General features: G+C 38.7%; 1 protein-coding gene across 4 annotated transcripts in view; it reads left to right on the top strand.

Moving 5' to 3' along the window:
• Positions 1-20,497, top strand: part of TANK (TRAF family member associated NFKB activator) — a 33,136-nt gene extending 12,639 nt beyond the window's left edge. For 2 of the 4 annotated variants that reach the window (XM_032114517.1, XM_032114515.1), the window contains 6 exons: positions 661-773; positions 7,899-8,078; positions 9,377-9,453; positions 11,567-11,685; positions 13,352-13,932; positions 18,257-20,107. In XM_032114517.1, the coding sequence (XP_031970408.1) occupies positions 661-773; positions 7,899-8,078; positions 9,377-9,453; positions 11,567-11,685; positions 13,352-13,932; positions 18,257-18,424 (1,238 nt within the window). In that variant the 3' untranslated portion in view covers positions 18,425-20,107. Of the gene's footprint in view, positions 1-660; positions 774-7,898; positions 8,079-9,376; positions 9,454-11,566; positions 11,686-13,351; positions 13,933-18,256 lie in introns of all 4 variants that reach the window. The other 2 variants (XM_032114516.1, XM_032114518.1) reach the window with 2 other exon arrangements.
• The last annotated feature ends 4,161 nt before the right edge of the window (positions 20,498-24,658 follow it).

The following is a 24,658-nucleotide window of genomic DNA, read 5'->3' as shown; positions in this document are numbered from 1 at the left end:
GGGTCTCTCTTTATCCTCTTCAAGAAATTGTGAGATTTTCTATAGAGGTAGAACCTGCTAACACTGAAGCCAATAAAAGTTATGAAAATATGGGTTCAAATCATTCACTTGAATTTTAAAAAAATTGTTACATAATTAATTTTACACTTATCTGTTAATAACTTTATTTCAGGTTGTTCTAGATGTGAGTGCTATAATTATATGTCTTTTATGTTAGACGAGTCTTGTGACGCTAATCTTATTGCATAAGCAGAACTTTATAAGCAGGTAATTCTCTTTCAAATCAAATAGTCATTGATGGATAATTTTTCAGTGTTTGACTGTATTACACAAATAAGAGAAAAGAGTCAAAGTAACCATGTGTTAATCTGCCATGCTCATTAAATATTTATTCACACTAGCCTAACACTCCTGGTTTTCATAAATACTAGCAAAGTGGCTGACTTTTATTTTTAAGAGTACATGTACATTTCTTTATTGCCAATTTAGTCTTACATTGTCTCTAAGCACAGAATTTGGCTTCTCTTGCTTGTTTAATATGAGGGCTTGCTCAAAGAACATAAAGAAGTTAATATAGTCTAGCTTCTTTTAATTTTGTTTGTACTTAGAAGCCAACTGAAAAATGCAGCAAATAGTCAGTTGCTTTTATTTTAATTTAAGGCAATACACATCCTTACATTCTGATGCATGAAGACATTGAAACATCCAACTTACCTATCAGCCAGCTCTCTGAAAAACTGAACATAGCAAAGCAAAGAGAAAAACTCCTAAAGGTATGTCACTTAAGTTCACTTTTGTGGTGTGATTATACTATGAGAACCTAAAAGATAAGGGAGATTTTTACTGGTGCCTTTGAACTGCATGCGAAGTGTGTGAGTGTTGTGCCACTGCAGCCTGTTTAGGTGAACTAAGCATTATCTTTGGTCGTTCCCAGTGAAATCTCTGTTTGGCCATCAAGCTCCCTAGAACAGTTTTGATCATAAAGCAGGAACTTAGTTGCTTATTTATTTCTTAACTTGCCAAAACCCAAAAAAGGGCTTTTTCTCTCTTACAAGAGCATTTCACATTGCAAACGGTCTCTCTAGTTTTGCAAGAAACGGAGAATCTGCACTCAAAAAGTGGTGGAGTGGGAAGTGAACGATCCATGGCTTCAGAGATGCTGATTTGGGTTTTTTAAATAGCCAGTGTTAAGATGATGTCTCTCTGCCCCTCCTTACCAAAGTAACATTAAGATTTTTACTACAGCCTCCTGAGTGTAACAGGAATAAGAGTAAAGTAATAGCGCAGAATAGCTGGGAAGTGCCTTGAATGGATTTTACATATTGAGAAAAGACAGTGACAGAGATGCACAAAGTTGCATTGTTCTTATCGTAAATCATCTCACTGTGGTTTTTGAGAATTGTCTTGTAACATAAAGTCTCTTATTTTTGAATGTGAATTTCCATAGTTCCATAGCGGAGACTTTGTAAGGGTCATAAAAAGACCCTTGTGAGAAATCAAGCATTAGAATTAAAAAGAATCAATTTCAGGATTTATTTCCTAAGCTTCAAACAAATTAATTGTGCTAAATTCAAAGAAGCACATTTTTTATCAGAAATATAATTGAAAAGTAATTTCATTGGATTACTGGTGCTTGCTTAATTATCCTGAAGGAATCTTATATGAGATGAAGCCCTTGCAAACATTTTAAACATACTGTCAGCAAATATTTATATACACTCCTTTTCTATTTAAAAGGAAGTCTTTATATAATTTTTCTACACTAGAATCTGTAGTCATAAGATGTCATTTCTTTCCTAATCTCTGCACTTACTTGGATTAAAACACAGCTGAAGGGTTAATTCTTTGGTGGAGCATCTTTGCATATTTTTGCCATTTGCTGTCTTGAGCTGGATGAAAATTATGTCTTATGGTTGCACACGAAGATCTGACCAAGTCTAGTATTTCATACTCTTGTTTCTGAATGCTTACTAAAGAGCAATAGTTTTAAGCAACTTAGTCATATAATGAGTTAGGAATGAAAGGAAGCTGTATTATTTGCTCATCTCATGGGGAAACACTGAAATTATGTGATCTATACAGGAGATTATAATAGGCAACGCATGAGAAGCTGGAATCATTATTTCAGGAGCTATTTTCCTAATGGAATGTAGGTTATTTTCTTTATCTGCATATTTGTTTTATGTAGCCAGTTACTGCAGTTACGTCTCAGCAACAGGTATTTCATCTGGATTTTGCTTCTTCTATTCCATGAACAGAAATATTTCTGAAATGCCTCCATGCAGAATGAATTATATAAGTCTGTCTGCATGGTGGTGCGTTTAAACCCAGGCACATTGCTATTCAAATAAGGTCTTTTTAGAGGGGATATGTAGAGATTTAAACCCATACAAAGTTGGGTTGACCCAGCCTATTCTATATTCCTGTTACTGGGAAAAAGCATGGAGCTTGGAAAATATGTTTGACTGGATAAAGGCTGCCTTCTGCAGAGGCACATGGATATATTTGCACCATCCTTCCAATGCAAAGAGGACCCTAATGTTTGTTATTGTGTCCAGTAAACTTGCACTAATCTGGCAAGAATGATACAAAAATGTCCAGATAGCATAGCAGAGGCACACACACTTGTACTAGCTCTGGCTGTGTCTTGGCCATGCAATTCATGGCTATCAGTGAAGATATACAGCAGTGTTTCTACACAGGTTATCATTTTATTGAATAAAAAAACCCCCACAGTAAGCCAGTGGTTCAAGGGAAAATTGGACAACTGCATGGAAGAGACATCTGTTGAGAATTAATAAATACATAGACACTATTACTCAGAAGATCTGGGAATTTATTAATGGATATATCATTAATGTCTCCTGTTTTCTTGTACTTTTTTTTCCCCCAGACATCATATTTTGACATCTCTTAAACTGAAAATCCATCATCCTGTCACTGACCCAGTATAGTTTTCTTGTACATAATTCAATAAAGTATTGGCTTTTTCAGGTATTGAAATTTGGAAGTTTGAATATTCTATTTGAAAGCCTGTATTTTTCTAATCATATTCTATCCACATTCTGTTCTAAACCAGATAAATTATTCCTACAGCCATTGTCCTCTACAGCGTCCTTGAAACTCAGTGTCTCTCCCATGGCAGGAGGTGCCTGGGTTTATTGATACCTTTTGAAACTGTCATTTGTTAAGTCCAGTGGGATTTTTAGTGGACTGTATTCAGTCCTGCAGTAAAATTAATAGAAATCCTGAATTGATTGTAATAGGTGCATGATTAGAGCTTAAATTTAAGGGGTTTAAAATGAGGGAGGGGCTGTCTTTTCTTTGTTTTCTAGTAGGTGGCCATACATGTGTATTTTATATGCTGCTGTCAAGGTCTGTTGCCTGTGTGTCATAAAATGCTTTAGGATTTTTTTGTTCACATTTGTCTTCACTGAAAGAGGTGAGTGAACCAAATTGGCTTGGTGGTCAGTACCAAACTGTATACAAGATTAGCAGAATTTTTCAGCTCTCTGCTTGAGAGGACCAAAGGGGCCTATATTGCTGCCTGGTTTTGAGACCCTGGCTAAAGTTAAGTAGGAAGAATTTGGATCCAGCTTCTGTCTCAGAGCCAAAGCTGTGCAGCAAACCGAAAACCTTAGAGATGAGACAGTGTCAAGGTTCTACTTTTTAGTACAGTCAGACAACAGAATTGTTGTAAACTCAGTAAGACATGAAGCTAAAGTCAACACCTGTGACAAGAAAACATGCTCATGATCGCATTTTGCTGGTTCAAGAATCTCAGTATTAAACACTGTGTGGAATTTGTTCATCAGAGTGTCTTCTGCCATGAAAAGGAGGAGGAAACTATGTGTTAGGAATGAATGAAGCAAATGTTATACAAAACTCTTCATCCTGCAATAAATGTTTAGGTCTTCTTTTTTGTGCAGGACATAAGCAGAGGAATGGCAGACATATGGTAGCCATCTTTATGTTCTAATTATGGGGCTAAAATTACTTACATAACTAAGAGTAGCTACTGCAGCAGTCTTGTAGAGTTGCATGTTCCAGTGCATACCAGCTTCTCTAGTGTCGCTTTGTTTCCTATCTTTAATGCAAAGAAAGCTGTACTTGATTTTTTGCTGGCTGGTAATATTGTGCATTTAGCTGTTCTTTGCTGCTGGTACTGATGTATGCAGTAGGATTAGGCCCTAATATAAGATGTAAGAAATTGTAGTATTGATAGCCTTTTCTCCCATTGCTTCATCTGTTTAATCTATCTCTACCCAATAATAGAGAAGAGTTTGTGGGGAGACTGTTAAAAGTCACAGTTAGTATTCCTTGAGATGACTTATCATCAGTTCAACAGTTGATTTGTGTTTTTCCTTGAAACTAGCTGACCATTTGTTTTTTTAGGAAGCCACTGAAATAGGCCATTGTAGCACACTTCAGGGAAAAATAAAAGGACCTGCCTTTGCTGCAGTACAGTCTGGAGACTGACTGGCTGTGGAGCAGCTCTGCTGGAAAGGAGCTGGGATCTTGTTAGACAGCAAGCTGACCATGAGCCAGCAGCGTGTCCTGACAGAAAAGAAGGGCAACAGATCCCTGTGTTGTAGTAACAGGAGCACAGATAGCACACCCAGGGAAGTGGGTATCTCCCTCTATTCAGTGTTCACTGGACTGCATCTAGAATACTACATCGGGTTTAGGGACCTCCAGTACAGGAAAAACATTGACAAACTACAGTGAGTTCAGCAGAAGCCCCACAGAGATAACTGAGGGCTGGAGTACATGTCCCATGAGAAGATGCAGAGACTGCTCTTGTCCAGCCTGGAGAAGTGGCTTCAGGGGAAGCTAATAGCATTCCAATACCTACATTCAGGTTATCAGGCAGATGGAGCCAGGCTCTTAATGGTGGTACACGGCAAGAGGATAAGAGACAATGGGCAGATGAAACAGAAAAGGTTCAGACGGAACATAGGGGAAAACATTTCACCATGAGGACAGCCAGGCATGGGAAAAGGTTGCCCAGAGAGCTTGTGCAGTCTCAGTCCTTGGGAAGTTCAAGACCAAACTGAGTAACCTGATCAGACATCATAACTGACCCTGATTTGATTGGAAGCTAGACAACCCTGGAAGTCCTTCCAGTTTCATATATCTTCTGATCCTATAAAACCTCTGCAAAAAAGATACTGATCTGTTCATAATACATATGTAACCACTTTTCTGGCAGCTACTACCAGCATGTTTAAAAGATCCATTGTGTTGCCAAGTACTTAACTGAGCAGGTATGACCTGTGTGACATATTTATAAAGTTTATAAAGATTATGAAGTTTTGTAAACTTCAGTGAGTTTATAAGGGTTACCACATCATTGCAAACCACCAAGCACAACACTGGAAACTCTTAAGATCATCAAGCTATGAAGCGTTGTATTATTGAAAAATCCCAAAAGGTGTAATTGTTTCTCCAGTGTTTTTCGTGGTATCCTGATGGTGCACAGGAATGATGATTTCCATCAGTATGTACTGATAATGTCTTCAGTTGCATGGCTCTTCTTATGTGGCTTTTTTCCCTGCTTGCTTAAATCTTGTCCTCACTTCCTGCAGATGTAGGAGAAATGGAAGAGAACTACTGGCCATTACTGCAGCGCCTCTAGTTATCTGAAGGCTTTTGAAAGCCCACATGTGAATTGGAGCTCTAATAGTCTCAAAGAGATAAATTATGCTGTATCACAGGCTCAGTGATTTATTTTACTGTCCTTAAGATACAATTGTTCCTCAAGGGCAAGTGTTACCTTTGATGAAAGTTTTTTCCTAGGTGTTTGGATTTCCAGCAAATAATGATGAAGGAAAATACAGGAGAAGCTGTATCCCCTTACCTTTTTTAAATGGGAAATTGAATTTGACCTGCCAGAAATGCAAATCATAGAAGAGTTAGGATTAAGGAGTTTTGCTGGGATTGAGACATGCCATTTTTAGACAATGTTTTGAAGTCACTGAGCAGAAGAGGCCTAATCTGGATCCCTAAGATACCACCCAAGTCTGGAGTTGCATTGAAATTCTTACTGTAGATTGGCTATTCAAAGTCGCAGTTGAGACCATAAACCAATGCCTTCAAAGCTATTTTTCTGCAGGTTTTTCTTTTTTATCCAGCTAGTATAACTTTTTGAGGCTAAACAGTTGTGTCAGCTGCATGTACACTCATCCATGCTTAGCCAGCCGGTGTCTTGGTAAACCAGCTCTGGACCTATCCCTGCATGGCTGTCTTTGTCTAGAAAGGTAGCCCCTACCTACCTAATCTGCAAATGCACAACCGCACCCTGTGTAGGTTCCATTTGAAAATAAAACAAAAGGTCTTGAAAGAGCACTTAGTTGCTTCTTTCCTCTTCATCTTGCCTTACCTGTCTACAGAATATTTAACCTTGTTTCACTTACATTCTTCTTTAAGAGTTAACCCTTTGGGCTTACTTCTCTTGCAGAGACAGTCATGGGTCTTGGGGACACTTCTTGTGACGCGATACAATTCTCTAGATTTCATAAACTAACAGCTATAAGGTTTTCATAGCAGCAGTTTTAAACTGTAGGTTGTTCCTTGAAAATTTTTGCAACTACTATCTTTGAGCATATTAAAAATATTGTTTGTTATTTTCTTCTTTATTCCACAAAAATCCCACATAGTTAAAAGTTCCATGAATTGCTAGGATGGATCATTAAAGTGAGAGCAGCCAGGGCTCTTTATTCCACAAATCTTTATAGGACTGAAATACTTGCAATACAATCCTGGTTATACATAAAGATTGGAGGATGAGAGGCAGGAGAGCTGCCCTGCAGAAGGGGATATGTGGTTTGGGTTGATGGCCATTTGATAGGAATCAACAGTGTCCCTTGGCAGCCAAAAGGGCCAGCTGTGTCCTGGGGGGCATCAGGCACAGCATCGCCAGCCAGGCAAGGGATGGGATTGTCCCGCTCTGCTCTGCAATGGCGCAGCCCCACCTCGAGCACTGTGTGCAGTTTTGGGTGCCACAAAAAGGACATCAAACTGTTAGAGAATGTCCAGAGGAGGGTGACCGAGATGGTGAAAGGCTCTGAGGGCAAGATTTGGGAGGAGCAGCTGAGGTCACTTGTTTGTTGAGCCTGGAAAAGAGAAGGCTCAGGGGTGACCTCATCACAGTTGACAACTCCCTTGAGGGCGGCAGTGGATGGGGAGGTGCTGCTCTCCTCTCCCTGGTGAGCAGCGATAGGACACGAGGCAACAGAATCAAGTTACATCAGGGGAAGTTCAGGCTGGACGTTAGGAAAGGGTCCGTCACTGAGAGGGTTGTTGGTCACTGAACAGGCTCTCCAGGGAAGCTGTCATGGCACCCAGCCTGTCAGAATTCAGTGTCTGGACAATGCTCTTGGTTCTGTGGTTTAGGTTTAGGTAATCCTGCAAGCAGCAGGGAGTTGGACTTGATCCATATGGGTCCCTTCCAATTGGAGATATTCTAGGATTGTGTGATTGTGTGATTGTGTTCTTGGGTTTGCTCAATTTGCAGAGTTATCACTATCTTCAAAATGGTATAAGATTGAAATTAATTAAATACTACTTTATGTATCATATATGCAAAATATACATAAAATGCTAATGTAAATGATACAGTAAGTGAACTGAGTGTCTTTATTTTGTATAAACACTAATATGACTTTCAGAAATTCAGAAGATATAGTTGTTTTGAGTAATCACCCATGATGAGTTACATCTATGTGTAGTGGTAGAAGGTCTTTACTATCAATTTAAAATTAATAATGTAATAAACAAGACTGACCCTTACTTATGATGCAAAACCTACATTTAGCCTATTATAGACTGCTGAATAGTGATATTCCACAAGCCTCAATTATATTAATTGTACTGGTGTTTCTAAAATTATTTTTTAGGAACAGTTAGACAGTGAGAGCATGAAATTGAAGCAACTTGAGGACAAAAGCAATCAAAAGGAAAGAAAGCTTTTATCTATTATTTCCAATCAAGATGATAAAATAAGAAATCTGAAAAGCAAATTGCAAGAATTAAATGAAGCACAAAAGGGTATACAGATGCCAACGTATAAAAGGGAGGTAAGATAAGAAACCAAGTAGAGACAAAATGAAAAAGACAAACATTTGTAAATTATTACTTCTTTCAAACATGAAACGTTTGGAATTCATACTAATTATTCTAATAAATTTATTTTAAATTTCAGAATTCTATAATTACTAAGAAATTGTCAAATTATATAAAGCACATAGGGAACACCATTAAATATATATTGGGTAGTTTGTGTGTTAATTATTTTATGGTATGTCTTGAAAATTTTCATATTTGTGAAAACTCCTGATTAGCATTTCTGGTTTATAATTTTCAGTTTGAAGTTTTGACCAAGATTGAGTTGAATTTTTCATTTTTATGCCACCCTATTTTTGTTACAGAATAGCATCCAGGGTGCTATTCTGTCCTTGTGGGATAGCTAGAGTGCAGTCATCGATGTGACTCTAACCATGTATACACATATTAGCTACCTAATCTAAAGTGAACACAGGTAAGGGTAGGAGCACAGCAACACGTAACTTGTTGCTATTGGACTTCCTGAGCATTGCTTAACTTACTGTGGCAAGCACTTGTATTCCGTGTTGCTGGGTGTAAGGCAGCTCAAATGCATCTACAGGAGCTGCAGCTGCACTTCAGCCTTACAGGTAAGACACACCTGTAGGCTATGGACCTGTGGCTATAGGCAGTGTATCAGCTTATACGGATTTCTAAGCTTATATATCTTTGAAATCAGCTGATTTGGCAGGCGTGCTCAAGTTTGTGTCTGACTTGGAGCACATATGAACTACCCAGGCCATCTGGTAATGTAGCTCTAGTGGAACTGCAGTTTAATGACTGGTTATTATGAAAACTTCCCTTAATGCCTGGCAGATGTAAAACTATGTAATACTGGAGTGAACCACACGGTGGTAGTCAAAGTTAATAACTTATTTAAAAAACTGCTAAAACTCCTGACATCTTCGCTTCCAATGTGTTCATTGAAATTTTCAGTGAATAAATTTTTTAAAAGGTAAAATAGCTGTGTAACAAGCTGATACAAAAGACAGAATCTTACCTTATACATGACTGAAAAAGAATTACAATCAAGCAATATTCTTAGAACCAGTTCCCTTTCAAGGGAGTATGAGCAGAGAAATGCCACACTGAGTTAATAAGTTAAACTAAAAAGAACTAGGAATTTCACACAAACTGCTTTTGTTATTTTGACAATGCTTTGAGAGCTTTCAACAGGACTGGGTGAAGGACCACATGAAATTTTTATTCATATCAAGGTGAAGCGCAAAGTTAATATGCTAATGTGCTCAATATTTTCATATTTTACTTCAAGGTGAAAAGTAAGAAAGTTGTTCCAGATAAGCCTGAATTATCTCTAGGGATCTCTGGTATTTCACCTAGGCCTGAAAGGTAAATACTTCTGCAGCATTTTTCAAATCTATTTTTGTCTTTTCTGCAATTAAGACCAGCTATTTCCCTCTTTTCTACACAGTACCTTAACAACTGGCTGGACAGGGAGTCGGGAGGGGGGAGCATCAAAGGTCAAAGACTTAATGCAGGAAGATAACAGAGCCAGCAACTATGCAGAGTCATAGCTGGGGCTTTACAAGTATGTAAGAATAAGTTGGGAGGGAGAAAGAGAGCCTCTTGGTTCAGCAGGAGGTTAAACTCTGGGAAACAGCAGTGCATGTTAATGCTGGGGTTTGGATAAGCATTAACTGCCTTGCATTAACTCTTCTGGACAGGAGTGTACAGCCATTATGGATTAACTAATGGCAGCAGAGCACAGGAGCCTGCTGTGCTGCCAGGAAGAGGTCTGATAGGCAGCATGAAGAAATAATTCTTGGTCTGATCCATCCTAAATGAGAGAGTTTGAAACCAAGTTTATCTGTAAGCTGAAGCCAGCAAGCCCCTGCTATGACCAAGGCAGTCGATTTCCTCTTCTGCCAGTGATTTCGGAAAAATATTGACCAAAATCTTAGGTTTGCATTTTTCGTAGGATAGGCAGTAATGCCACTTTTAACAGCTTTGCTGAGGTCAAATAGAAGATTCTCTAAGGTGAGGTTAGGGGAGTGTTAAGGGAAAGTGTCATAAATTCTTGCTGTCTTCTTATTCTCTTGCCTAGGCATCTGCTTTTGACTACTTCCATACATAGGCTAGGTGAACTACGTGAATCTTTAGTCTGGCTCACTACTCCTTTATGATAAGAAAAAGAGGAAATAAGACTGTAATGTGAGAAAGACTTGTTTGTCTTTTTGATTTATATCCAAAAAAATGAAAAACCTTTACCTCTCTTTTGTCTCCCTGCTTTCAAATAGCTCCCTTACTTTACTGTTTTCTTGGAAAGAGGTATGTGACCAGTAAGATTACTGGTAATCTTACATTAGTAAGATTATAGTATCACAAATGTCTAGCAAATTAAGACTGCTTCATCCAATCATAGCTATATTTTAAAGTTCTGATTAGAAACTTCAAATTTTTTTCTTATTTATCAAAACATCTGAAAAATCATCAGAATGTGTTAACAGTAGCAATTTTAACTCCTTCTGTAGATTTTTTTTCAAATGAGATACAAATAGACATTTGTGTGTTCAAAAAGAGAAACACAACAGAAGTAGGAACACAGTCTGCTATATGAATAAGCAGTAAAAAAGGAAAACAATTCACTAGATTAAAGAAAAATCCCTTTCGAGATCATTTGATATAAAGATGCAAAAGAGAACACAAATCGAACTTCACTTTTTCATCTTTGAAGTTAATTTTATAAAATCCATTATATTGTGCTTAAAAATATAAATTACTCAGCAAGTTTCTCAAAATTTCACAATGGAATTTTATGGGTGCGTCGGTAACTAAATAACGGTGCCTTTGGGCAAATAAACTCACACCAGCATGAACTATTTTTACCATTCTTGGTGCAGATAACTAAATATCTGATTCCCATATGATACTCTGGAAAAGATATAATACAACAAATCCCTCAAAATAAAAAGAAAAGTCATATGATATTGTATGAAACCAGAGGCAATGAGTTCACAAACTCCTCCCCAAAATCCCAGGTAGACAGAGAAGGAAAGAGCCATAACAAATGCTTGTGTGTTCCTTCTTCTGCAGTCTGAAGTGCACCGGCAACAACAGAAAACTACTGATGTTCATAGTGGCACCATCTTATTTTCCCTAGAATGAGGTGGAAACAGTACCCTTGGGAAAGATAAACTCTTCCCAAAAATACCTGAAAGAACCAAAAGGCTGGATTTTTGGGGATGGTCCTTGCAGGGTCAGTTCCTATGCTCAAATATATATGTGTATGATATGACTAAACAGCCGTTTGACAACATTTCCTTTCCTTTTTCCTGCTTGCTTTTACTGAGGAGAACAAAAATATGTATACATATGTTGAGGAACAAGATATCCAAGAAAAGTAGCTTATACTATTGTTTTTCTCTGGTTTGTGGGTGTGACTAGATTAAAGGTCACAACAAGCTGAATTGTTTGACTCTAATTTACAATTTTGATCTTCCAGAGAGAGTCTGGAGACTATTTTCCAGGACATGAAAGAAGAATGTCATCAAATATGTATGCTAGCCAGAGAACAAACAGACCAACTGAGTAAATTTAAGATAAAGCCAGAACCTGAAACTGGTAATATCATACTTAAGCTCTTATTGTGATTCAACTGTTTGAAAGCTTTGCTTTATATTTGAAAATACTGCAAATTACACATACATAGAAGTACTTCCACTGTTTACCATCTGCCTTTTTCAAGTCTGTTCACATGGTGCTCAGTATTTCACCAAGAAAACGCACCGCCAGTTTTGGCATTCTATGACGAGTGCTCCAAATCACATGCTATAAAAGACAGTCATCACATCAATGGCTCTTGTAATTGTTTTGTCCCTTGGAGTGAGAGGCAGGCACTTACTACATGTGATATCCCATCCATACTGTGTGAATGACAGCACTTGCTTGCTTTTAATTTAGCTGTCAGTTCAAAAGATGTCTGCTATGAATGCCTCTAGCCCCATATCTGTTAGAGGAAATCTGCCGGACTGAGGAGACTCAGAGACTTATTTTCTAGACTTCCTTGTGCAGACTTTAAATACTGTTTTGTTACATGGGACAAGAGCTTAATCCAACCACTTCCTGAAAACAAAGGGAAGGCTTGATTTTTGTTGAAACTATGAGGGGTCCTGAATGTCCGGTTCTGCTTACCTTTGATATAATGTAAGCTACTCTGGGTATGCTCTACTAGCTTTTCTTAATAGTCGGATCAGACTCTTAAGTGATTTCAATAAGCACCTGGCAAATGCACACAGTTGAAGCAAAAGATGCTGATTTCAGCACTTGATTTTAATTTAGGTCATCCATTTTTGAAGTTTTGTTACATGAAGTGCTGACATGTATCTTGTTGCTTCAAATTTCTCTGTACTGTATTGTGATATTCTGATTGTATGTTAATAACTTCATTATTTGGGGGTGGGAATTTTGGAGGAGCTGTGTTTGGTGACTTACTTCAGAATGGTTTTGATTTCCCTAAAGAAGTGCTTAACTCCACTGTGTGAAAAGCCATACATGATACAAGCTGTATAGATGATAAAAGAAGTGCCTAAGTCAACTGTATGCAAAGATATGCATGACAAAAGCTATATAGATTTAACATTTGATTTGGTACTTCTGTGTTCCACTTTACTACACTATCTGATGTCAGAAGACTGCTGCATGATCAGTTTTTAACGAAGTTATTCTCTTGCCTGATTAGGAGCAACCATTACCATTTTTATTAATATAGTGCCAAAAATGAAGGGCAAATTCTCAAAACAAAGGGAAAATATGGCCCCATTTCTGAATAGTTATTCAGTTTAAATATTTAACTAATTTGGAAACCAGTGGGAGTTGGGTACCTGAATACCTTCTAAAATCGTGCTCATGGTGCCTAGCATGTTCTTGGCACTGTGTGAAATGGTTTGGGTTCCAGCTTCTATTTCTGCCAGAACACTTCAGTAAATATGCAAGTATGTGTTAAGAGTATGGGACAACATAATTTTCAATAAAATGAAAATGTTTATAGCCATAAATCAAAGAGAAATATAATTACTAGACCAGAATTATTTCCTCTTATTTCTGTTCTGCTAGTTTTTGTGTCAGAACTAATGTTTGTAAAAGAGAACCGCAATCTGATTTTAAAGAGCAAAAATTAACAATTAAAAAAAGCAGGGAAGGAAGACAAAAAAAAATTATCCAAACACCACGTTTTTAATAATTATACTTCAATGGACTATTTAATGTTTTCTTCATTCTTTCTTCACAGAAATACAGTTTTCCATGCCGATACAGTGCACTGATAAAACTGATGAACAAGCAGAAGAGCTTTTTAAGCCTCGGGTTATAAAGGATATAAATAGAGGTGCATCATGCATCACATCTATCACACCAAGAGGAGTGGGCCAAGATGAGGACAACAACTCTGTAGAATCACTTTCTAAATTTAATGTCAAGTTTCCACCTACAGACAATGACTCTGCTTTCTTGCAGAGCACTCAGGAAAAACCAACAGTTCCTTGTACTGGTATATCTGAAAACATGCTTCAAGATCATCATTTTAACCTGGAGCACAGAGACCGTGCTGTTAACCTCAGTAAATTGGAACCTAACTCATTTGAAGCTCATGGCATTGATCTCATGACCTCAGCTTTACAAAGCTTAACTACTGTTGACAAAACAAACCCCTCAGATCATTCAAAGATGCCCATAGAAAATATCTTTGACAAACCATGTTTAAAAACAACAGACAGTGGTTTCACATTTGTACCTAAGCACACAAACCAGGGTGTACCTGAAGTAATTTTTTCTTTAGAAGCTGCTGGAACAACCGTCAGAGGTCCTCACCAGGTATCTTTTCTATAAATATTCTACATTTGAAAAAATGGTAATGATTCAGACACACATTTTGAAAAGATCTTTGAGATGGAATTAATATATCCTATAAAGTACCTCATCAGTCTTTTTTTAAGACAATATCTCTTGTCAGTTCTTCTTCCTAATACTGGAGAATGTGTACCAGATGCTTTTCCAGTGAGACATCAGGAATATAAGCAGACACAAGCACTGGATGGTTGTACAAATTTCAGTTCTTCTAGATATTAATTGCTTCTATATCTATTTCAAAGCTGTCATTAATCCTAAATTGCCCCCTAGATTGCTTTCTTTCTACCCTGGATCTCAGTTGAATAGGGCACACATTTGTTTTAATTGTTTTTCATGTACAGCAGAGAATATGAAAAATGGACCAATTAAAAAGATAAACAGATAAATACTTCCACTATGAAAAAAATAGCTACTTTTTGTCTCAGTCTGAGGTATCAACAACACCCTATTCCTCCGCTCTAAGAAACTTAAATTTTTGGCATTGTAGGAAAAAAGCATAATTATTTTTTCGAATGAAGGAAAGTTCACTAAAACACTTTATTTTAGGTTTATATATGTAATTTGGGCTTAAATTTCAGTTATAACCTGAAGTCCATGGGAGGTTCTGAAAACAAGGCCCAGTTACTGTAATGCAGAAAAACATTGTCATGTTCTGACACTCACATCTCTGAATACTTTGCTTCTTTTGTGCAACATCCTGTCTCAGCTGAAAGCTGGCAAAATTATGGAGCTTTATAGACTGATTTTGTGGGCTTTTTTGTTTCTGTGGCTTTTCTGGTACCTTGTGAAAGGACAGATTTTCAAGAATAAGCAAATAGTGATAATTAGGAATTCTCTGAGGGTGGAATTCACATATTTTTACTATTTACATGGATGAAGTTTTCTGTTCTTTCCTAATGACAAGGTACGTGCAGCAGAAGAGCATTACCTCTCATTTGGTCACTGCATGACATGCAAAACTAGCATTTGGAAAGTGTTTGTAGGACATGATACCTTGGATGTTTTCTTCTCCTAAAATTTACCCAGTCTAGTTTAATTTTCTATTGCAAACCACTTTTGAGGGAAAATTTTAAAGCATTGAAAGATTGCTGTTTTAAACCAAAAGCTTGATTTTTTTGAAAGGTATTTTAAATATCTATTTGTAATGTAGGAGATCTCAATTCTATACTAACTTATTAATTTCAGTTTTTATTGTATTTTTCATTGAGGATCTTCAGTTAAAGTTGTGACTAAGTTAAACAAATTAACACATTTATTTTACTGCTAGTAGAATTCCTGTGGAACTGTGAAGCATTCACTCCATTGCTTGTTACTATCCTCTTTTTCTGTATTCCCTCTCCAGCCTGTTCTTTTACTAGTTAGTCTGTGTATTCCTTTTTCAATAGATGGCACCCTGCATTGTACATTACAGCAAGTGAAACAGCTGGTATGTGGTTATAAATTGATAGGGGAGCATGCAGCTTAAAAAGTACAGAACAGTGGTTGAATAGCAGCAAGCCTTTGTCCATTGGTATTTCTTCAAAATAAGGAAATTAATTTGGAGCCAGCATTTAAAATGTGAATGATCTATTTTGTGGAGAAAAATGTACTAATGCTAACACTCAGAGAAAAAGAAAACTAATGGTGAACTGTTTCAGTATTTCAAAGTCATATCTACAATAGCACTGCATTGATTAAAATGTTATTTCTTATCCAGAAGTTTGTTTGAAACAAGCCAGTATTACTTTAGAATCCATTAAACATACATCTGTACATATCAGTATATTTAAATATCCATCACCTTTATTCACTTGCCTTAAAAATTGGTTTTCAAGTATTTTTCCCAATTAATTGGACTCAGCTCTAGAGGTTTTTCTGACTGTAAGTTGTGCTAAAGATTTGATCACAGATAATACATATGTAGATTGAAATACTAATTTTTTTTAAAGCTACTTGTATACATGCCCTTTTCACTGTGTTAACCTTAGCAAAATTTATGCATAAACTAGTCCTTAGTATTTTTACCACCTTTCTGGGGGGTGGTTATGCTGCTTACAGCTTCTATCATCCCTTCAAAAAATGAAGGAAGAGTCAAAAAGGAGAGAATTATATACCTCATTTTTTTTCCTAGTGTAGATAAAACTTTCAAGTATTTACTACATATGTTAACTTATAAAATGGAAAACCCCATAAATGCAATGGATTTGGCAACAGTAAGTTCTTGGAACTGCTCTCAGTTGGTGTAATAAATTTAGCTCTTTCCCTCTATGTGGATACTAAATCTACAAACTCAGTACTGTTTTCTTAGAATGTAACTTTAAAAAAAAAAACGTGACTGAAAAGAGCAGCAGATTAAAATACACATGGATATTAGTGAACCTAGGATTTTACAGACTACATTTAGCTGAGACTTTCATATAGATACACGTTTATTAGTATTTGCAGTTTGAGGGAGTTGTTTCCACCAAAAATACTTGCAAGTATGTTCATGATTTTAAAAGCAAAACAGTAGTCTATTAATCTGAATATTAATGTTTTTGAAATGGAACATCTGCTTAAACAGATCCCTATTCTGACAAGGATATTAAGCACAATCTCAGCACTCAAGAAATGGAAGTTAAGTGCCTGCATGTGTGGGTTGCTGGATGAGTACCTCCCCTTGTTATGTTTCCAAGATGACAAATAGTTTTTACATTGCTATTTTATCTTTTTTTCAAACAGTGCTTTACATCATATCAGAAACAAGTAATTCTAAACACATTTATGTAGTGTGTTTAAGTGTGTTAACTTGTTTAAGTGTGTCAGTGTCTAGATAGATTTAATATGCAATTTACACCAGCAACATACAATAAGTAGACTCTTTGAGCTGAAAAAAGTGGTGTGATTGCACTTAATTACTAATTAGTCAATTTAATTATATGGATTGCTGACCATAATGAAAGACAGTAAATCTGCTATTTCTATGTGATAAGCTAAACACTGTTTAAATACAGAATGGGCAGGAAATTGACTCCCAAGAAGTTTAGGGTGGTTTAAAAAGAAGGTTTAACCGCTGTGAAAGCCAGCTTAGTTGTACAGTGGGTTATCGTGGGAGAAATAAACAATAGATTCTAACTATTTGGCATGATGAAATTTAAAGAAAAGCTGAAAATTAAAAATCTTGGGTAAGTATCAGAAGCAAGAAATTTAAAAATTCTAAAGAAACTACTTTGTAAATTATTCTTGCTTGCCTTTCCATGTGTGAGTGAAGCAAGAGGGAAAAAATGAGCCAAAAAACCCCGTGTAGGGCACTCTCACTTTTAAGTTCCATCCCCAGCCACAGCTCATACCAGCTTGCTGCCATTCTTTCTACTGTGTAGTCACAACAGGATGCATTTGGTTTTCAATTTACTCAAAACCTGATTGCCCTGGCCATGGAACATAACTATTTGATCTTGTGTTGCTAATACTAAAGTTATGAAACTTAATTTTTAGCTTGACTTTGAAAATTGGTACAAGACTTTTTGATTCCTAGTTGGTACAATTCTAAACAGTGTATGCTTAGACTCTGGGCTTAAGTGCCTTGAATTCCAATGTCGAATAAACAGACTTGCTGGCTTTAAACTAACTATCTCAGGGACCAAGAGCAGTGCAGCTGCTGAACCAAATACAACATAGTTTACGGAATTGCCTGAATGCATGGATAGATATTCAGATGGTCCCAGTGAGTTTGATGCTGTCATGGCAGAAGAAATCCCAAACAAGATTATTTGTGACATGTTTATACTAAGAGGCAGCCAGAGCAAATAAGTACCTTAAGCCATGACAGTGATGTAGTAATTTTTGAAGTAAACTGAAAACTACGAAAACTACTTATATGTCAATAAGAATGGAAATAAAATATGAGTCATATTAACTCTGTACAAGAAACACTTTATTCTAAGGTAAAAATGTATTTTCTCATTTCTCCTAAATGGCTATTGTGTACGACTTCTACAGTAAAATACTGAAATGAAAAGTTAAAGAAAAGCTTTAGTATGTACCAGACTGATATTACAGACTTCTGCTCATAGCAGTATTTATTGTTAATAGATACCAAGGTATTTTTAAATATTTGCAAGGATAGTGTGTTTATAGAACTTTCAAAAAAAACAAAGTCCTATCTTGCTTTTCTTAAATGAGAACTCTCTAGTTAATGTCTCTGGCCAGGCAGGTGTAAACGAATCCTAATTTAAAGAGGCAGGTATTTTTCTTCAATATAAATATAAACTACAGCATAATGTAAACCACATTGTAAACCTCAGCAATAATAATTTTCTGTTTCTTTTAGCTCATTTGGCAGCCTCGAGACAATGATTTGCTGGCACAAGCATATGCAGACTCTGAACTGAATCAGTGTGGAATATGTGAATTCTGTCGAGAAGTTTTCCCACCATCTCTAACATCTAAGGAAGATTTTCTTCGGCATCTCAATTCCCACTTTAAAGTACAGTCTTAATGTATGAGAATTCAATGGTTCACTGTTTTTGCATACATTTATACATTTTTTTTATTCAATAGATATGATAAGAGTTTAAGAATTAAGACTTCTTGTAACAAGAACTCATGACTGAAATTGTTTGTCAGATAAGCACATTTTTAGTTGTCTTTTGACAAGGCAAAATGAAACTAAGTCACCCAGTACTGTAATTCACATTATTGTTTGTTAGGCTTCACTATTAACTTTGAGAGTGGTGTCAAATATTTTTTTTCTTCCCCAATTAATCTTTGCCTGAATAGGCCTGAAGTTGTGATTATATTTATGAATGTAGACTTGCAGGATTAATGCCTTAATCTGACTGGCAAAAATTGGTGTAATGCTAGGATTTTTTTTTACAATATCCAGTGATATGATTATGTTCTCCCTGAAGTAAACAGAAAGAGAAGTAGGCCCTCATTTTTCATCTATATTATATAATTCCCAGATTTAACTTATGATAGTGAACCTCTTAATACAGATTCTTGTAAAATTATTACAGTAGCTGAATGCCAGGTGTGCCAGAATTAAGATAGGCTTGTTCACTAGTAACACAAGTGAATGGGTGAGTTTCCCAGATGAATTTTTTACTAAAGAGAGTAATCAAAAGCAACACATAAATGACCCTTTTGCCAAAATGGAACAGTAATGATTTTATGAATATCTGTTACATGTTATTAAAAAAATAATTATCTTGTTCGTGTACCCTTATAGCATTAATAATTACTAAAAATGCTTTCAGGAAACAGGTTATATTAGTATGAAGGATAGGAAAGATTAAACTTTCTCCAAAACTAATAGTACCAAAGATTATTTGCCTTCCCTTCTGGTCTGCTATGATGGATAGCCGGAGTCTGGTACAGACTAGAAATGAAAGGAGATCACCTAATCACCCAAATCTCAGTGACTTTATTTTTAACGTGAATACGCTTAGTGGCTTTCTCAATGCAATTAAAACTTGTGTTTAGTTGAAACATTGCAGTCTGATAAAGTTTGCACATTTTCTAGATTTACTGATATCAAATTTAAAAATAGGGTGTCACCAAGTAGTTTAAATTAATGATAAAGGGTGCTTGCTTTTTGCATTTGAACTGAATATAGAGTTTAGCCCTGATATTGATAATTAGCATTAATATTTTCATAGCAGCAGAGCACAACAGTTTTTCTTTTTAAAGATTTGTTTGCAGGTGACAAATTTCTGGAAGAATTAACACCTGCGTAATTTTTAGAAATGGATTTTTCTGCAATTATTTTCTCTATTTTAAACATGTCGTGTTTGTGATGGGCTGTCAACAGAGTGTACTGTAATAAACAGCAGTGTACAGTGCATGTCTGCTACATGACCTGGAGGAAGAGTTTGTTACTCTTCGGAGTTCTAAACCCTCGCCGGTCCGCAGCGCTGCAGAGGCGATGTTCGGCCCCGGCCGCGCCGTGCGGCGTGTGAAGCACCTCCCCAGAGAGCACGGCTGGGGGTGGTGCCCGGGAGAGGCACGAGTTCCAGGCTTGGGAGGAGAGAAGGGGATTCGCACATCTCCAGCCAGCCCGACACACAGCACGGACTCGTCCTCTCAACCGAGAAATTCGAGCTCAGGAGCTCGAGTTATTAAGAGATGAACAAACTGCGAATCACCTTTGAAGAAAATAAAGTCATCTGTTTCTCCCCCCCGCCCCCACGCGTGGATGCTTTTTCCCCAGGAGCCCTTGAGCTGGCAGAGCCGGGAGCCCTGCGCCGAGCCCGAGTCCCCGCGCGGGGACAAGGCTCTTTGTTGCTGGAGGCAGCCTGGGGTCCCCCGCAGCCAGGGCACAGCGGGGACGGCGGCAGGAGGTGAGGGAACACGGCTGACCGAAGTCTTCGACCAGCAGTACCCATCCATCTCCCACTGTGAGGGCTCCTGCCTAGTGCGGCGTTTTAGGAAGCTGTTTAAACTGCTTGCGTAAAACTGTTGCTGCCTGAGGGCATCCAGATAGGCTCACCGATCAGACCACTGCGAGGGGCACCAGTTGAGGTTTTAAATAAATATAAATAAATAAATAAATAAATAAATCTCCCGCTAAGCAGTTGTGAGCGACTCGAAGTGGGAGGCGAGTGCGGTCCCTGAAAGGGCCCCCCTTATACAGCTTTCCTGGAGGAGGCTGCTGCTGCCAGCAGGGACATCTGCTTTATTACACACACTCACCAGAGGAGACTCAGTATTCCTCCCCTTCCCTCCCTCTTCCACACAAGCTCAACTCAGCAGAGGAGTTTGAATCCAAATGGGAAGTAGAATGTCATTAAAAATAATAAATATGGTGGAAGGAACTTGAGAGGACAGGAAGAGCAGCAAACCCGTGCCAAGGTGTTCTACCGAATTCCAACTCTGCCAGGGCCAGCGGAGCACCCCCCCCCCGGGGTAGACCCGGGGCTGCAGCAGTTTCAGGGCTCCCGTACGAGTTCATTGTCACCCCGCCCCGCGCTGACGGTGCGCGACGCGTGAACCCACAGCCAGCGTTCGCGGGAGCGCTCGCAAGGAAACAAACTGCTCCTGTTTCCTATCGGGAGCTCTCTGAGGGACACTGCGGCGGTACGGCTGCCTCAGCCTGCTGCGAGAGCTCAGTGCCGGCGGCCAGGTAGAACACATGTAGCTCCTCTGTTGCTCCGGCTAACTCGACAGCTGCTCGTAGCTCCAGTAATTAGACTGTCACTGCTTGTTAGAGGAGAGGAAAACGCTCCTATGACAGATTCCACGAGTCCTCTGTTTTTTAAAATCTCGCAGAAATCACCAGAGCATTAACTGAGATCTCTTATTTCTCTAGAATCAGAAGGAAAGAAGTTCCCTCTGCCATCTCGCACTCCAATCAGATCTCTCTTCCGACTCCCATGAAGCAGTGAATTCGCTCTAAGAGGCTGAGGAAGTTACCTTCCTTCCCCTGCCTACCCAGGAGGAAGAGGGAGCTTCCTGGCCTTGCGAACTTACTTTTAAAATCCCTTCCCCGTATGGCTGTATTTAACCAGATAACAGAAATGCAGCCTTTTCTCCATTAACTGAGCGGAGGAGTCTCTCGAAAACGATCCTTCTCCATCCGAGATAATATTAATTCAGAGGATGCTCAGGAGAGGCTGTCCCTCCTTACGAACAAAAGCACTGGAGGATCAAGCCGAGATGCTTCTACCCCCACCCATGGTTCACTCAGCAGATGAGACTTAGAGGAGGCGATTTCTTCCCCTCCCTACCGTACATTCCCCTTTCCCCCGCAATCATACAAGGTTAACTCAACAGAGGAGTCTCAATCCAAATGGCAACTGGGATTGCATTAAAAAAAAAAAAAAAAAAAAAAAAAGGAAAAGAAGGAAGGGGGAGAAAAAATCAGAAATAGGGAAAGAAAAGAGAAAAAGCAGCAGGCTGATTACGAGGTGTCAAAACTGCCAGGAGCAAGAAGGTGATAGCAATCAGGGGTGAGAAGAGTGCGCCATTCGTGCGGGGCAGCTAATTATCCGTCTCATTTGAGAAGAGCAGCATTCGAGGCAGCAGCGTTCGCCTGCTGAACGGTTGACAGATTGGCGCGGAGGAGAGGGGAGGTGTTAAAACAATGGAGCCGGGCTTGCGAGCGCTGCTGCATGCTAATCAGCCCGGCCTCCTTCCTTCCTTCCCTCCGCCTGCCTGCCTGCCGCGATCCCTCCTTCTCGCTGGCCGCATGGCAAGCCCAACGCTCCCCGGCCCCTCCGCAGCAGGCGGCACCGCACCCGGCATAGGTGGTAACCTAGAGAGAGTTCCAGCGGGACCCGCGCAGCGGGGCTGGCGGCAACCCGGGGGACCTGGCAGGCTGCTGGCTATCAGTGGTAGATTCCAGACCTCGCCCTTGGCGCCCGGGCTGCCAGGAGCCCGTCAGTGCGCTCCCCGCAAGGGGCAGAGGCGAGGAGCTCTTCGTACGAGTCCTGCGGGTTCTTTGGGCTGACCTCCCGGCGCCCTCCTCCCCGCCAAAAGCCAGGCCATAGCCGGCAGCGCAGCAGGTTGGCAGGTTGCCGCACCCCAACCAGGCCGCCGATGTGAGGGAAATGCAGAGCTGTGCTAATTACTGATGGACTCCAAGGGCTTCCGTTGCCCTCTCAGCTCTGCACAGGAACTGGAGTTCGGAATGCTAAAACATGCAATAAGCAAGTGGTACGGCCTCTCTTCTGCCACTGCCTCTTGCCTACCAGATTGCTTGGCCTTGCAAGCCTGAATGGCTCTGCATGTACACAGTGTGCGCCTTGTGAGGAGGTACTAAAAGGTCTGGCCCTCTCTCAGACCAGGAACAACCATTCCCTTTCACAAACAGTGCGACGGGGTCTGCAGAGACAGCAGAAATGCTTTCTGAGGGATCTCTTTGGCCCTAGCTTTCCCAGGAAGTCCGTGCTCTGCACTACTCACAGGGCAAACCCTGGGGCTGGAGCATTAGCAGCCCAGCTACAGTAAGTGCTCTGCTCTGCCAGGGAGAAGCAGAGGAATGAGCGTTGGAATGTTTTACTCTCCCAATATTTCTCAGTTTCCATTCCATCCTGCCCTGAAAGATTTTGATTACTATACACTTCAAATAGTATTTATTACAGATTTACATAATCTGTATGTTTTATGTTAAGGCAATAACACATTGATGCTGTACTACTGAAAGGAGTTAATCTAAACTATGTAGTGTCTGCTATAACAGAGTTCCAACTAAAACATATCCTTGCTTTCTGGCACTGTCAAGTAACACATATACAGAAGGACATTGCCCAGCACATTAGGTAAGCTGCCAGGTGAAGCCACTGCTCGACTCCTAAACCTTCACTGGGTTATGGATCAGCACTTGGCCAAATTAAATTATGTAAGTCTGTGTGTAACCTCACATTTAATTTAACAAATGTTGTTTCAAATATCATGTGCCTGGTTTACAGTAGGATTCATGGGGACAAAAAAACACTGAAAGGAAATAAACTGGAATAAACTGGTTTAGGCCTGAGGTAAGCAGCACGATAACTCAGGTTGAATGCTATTTAAAATAGATTTGAGAGCATGTACAGCTAGGCGGTAGTAATAGCGTTTAAATTTTGTTATTCTAAGTCTGTCGTTGAGTGTACTTGATGAGATTGTCCATGAGCATACAGATGGTGAGATTTTCATGCTTCTGTGGCATACTGACATCTCAGGCTGTAAAAATAAATTCCCAGATCGCTGTAATACCTAAGAAATAGAAAAATGCAGTCCACCTTAATGCTCTACATTTGAGTGCTTTATATTTTAAGAGATTTTATATACTAAATACATGAGTTTGTGCATATCAGGAAGACATTTACAGTATAAAGCAAATTTAAGATAAACTCTGTGCCCTTTTTTTATGTACTTCTGAATTTAGATATATGGGGGATGGAGATAAAAATTTGCCTGTGCTATTATCTGTATATTTTTTTTAACTGTACATAAGGATGAAAGGCAGAAATAAGTTTTCATTAGGTCAAGTTTACTTTCATTAAAAGATTCTTGGATTGTTTCTTGATTTCACATACGTTTTCAAGCTGAAAACAAATTATTATATATAATTTTGATGATTTACACTGCACTAAAAAGGTATTTGGATCAAAGACGAATGCTGAGCTTATCTTCTCGAATATAATAACTTTTTTCCTGCCTAAGAAGCCATAGTGTGGGAGCAATCCATGCATCAGCCTGTTCAGCCCGGAAACCCACACTGATATTGCTCATAAATATCCAGGGTAGGGGCATCCCTATTGGTTACTGCCTGGCCACAGACAAGGTGCTGTGCTTATCTAGGTTTCTGAACTGACCAAATTAAAATTTTAAATAAAAATATATAGCAGGGTAATATGGTGCAAAATGAGCTAAAAGAAAAACGTTTTGCAAGAGACAAGCACAATAGTTTAAAAAAGGTTTAAAATATTCAATTGGTGTAAAAAATAACTACTTATAAAAACGTGTGTATTTTCATTATGCTTAATTTGCCATTCAAAAACAAGTTTTTCTTAATAAGCTCTATTGTTTCTATCTGTTTTGTGAAATGTAATACGTGTGAGACAGAAAGCAGACTCGGAATGTGAATGAGTCTTGTTTTCTCTTTCTCTCTTTCTTTCATTTTAAAAATACAACTTTATTCATATTCACAGGGATCTTTAAGTTGAGAAAAGGATTAATGGGAGTGGCAATGACACTCCTGAGGTCATGATCTGAAAAGATGAAACCATGAAATTCTATATGCTAGTCT

Source organism: Corvus moneduloides, chromosome 7 (genome assembly GCF_009650955.1).
Source record: "Corvus moneduloides isolate bCorMon1 chromosome 7, bCorMon1.pri, whole genome shotgun sequence".
NCBI lineage: Eukaryota > Metazoa > Chordata > Aves > Passeriformes > Corvidae > Corvus > Corvus moneduloides.
The sequence above is the reverse complement of the archived record's forward strand: the minus strand, read 5'-3'. Positions and strand labels throughout refer to the sequence as shown.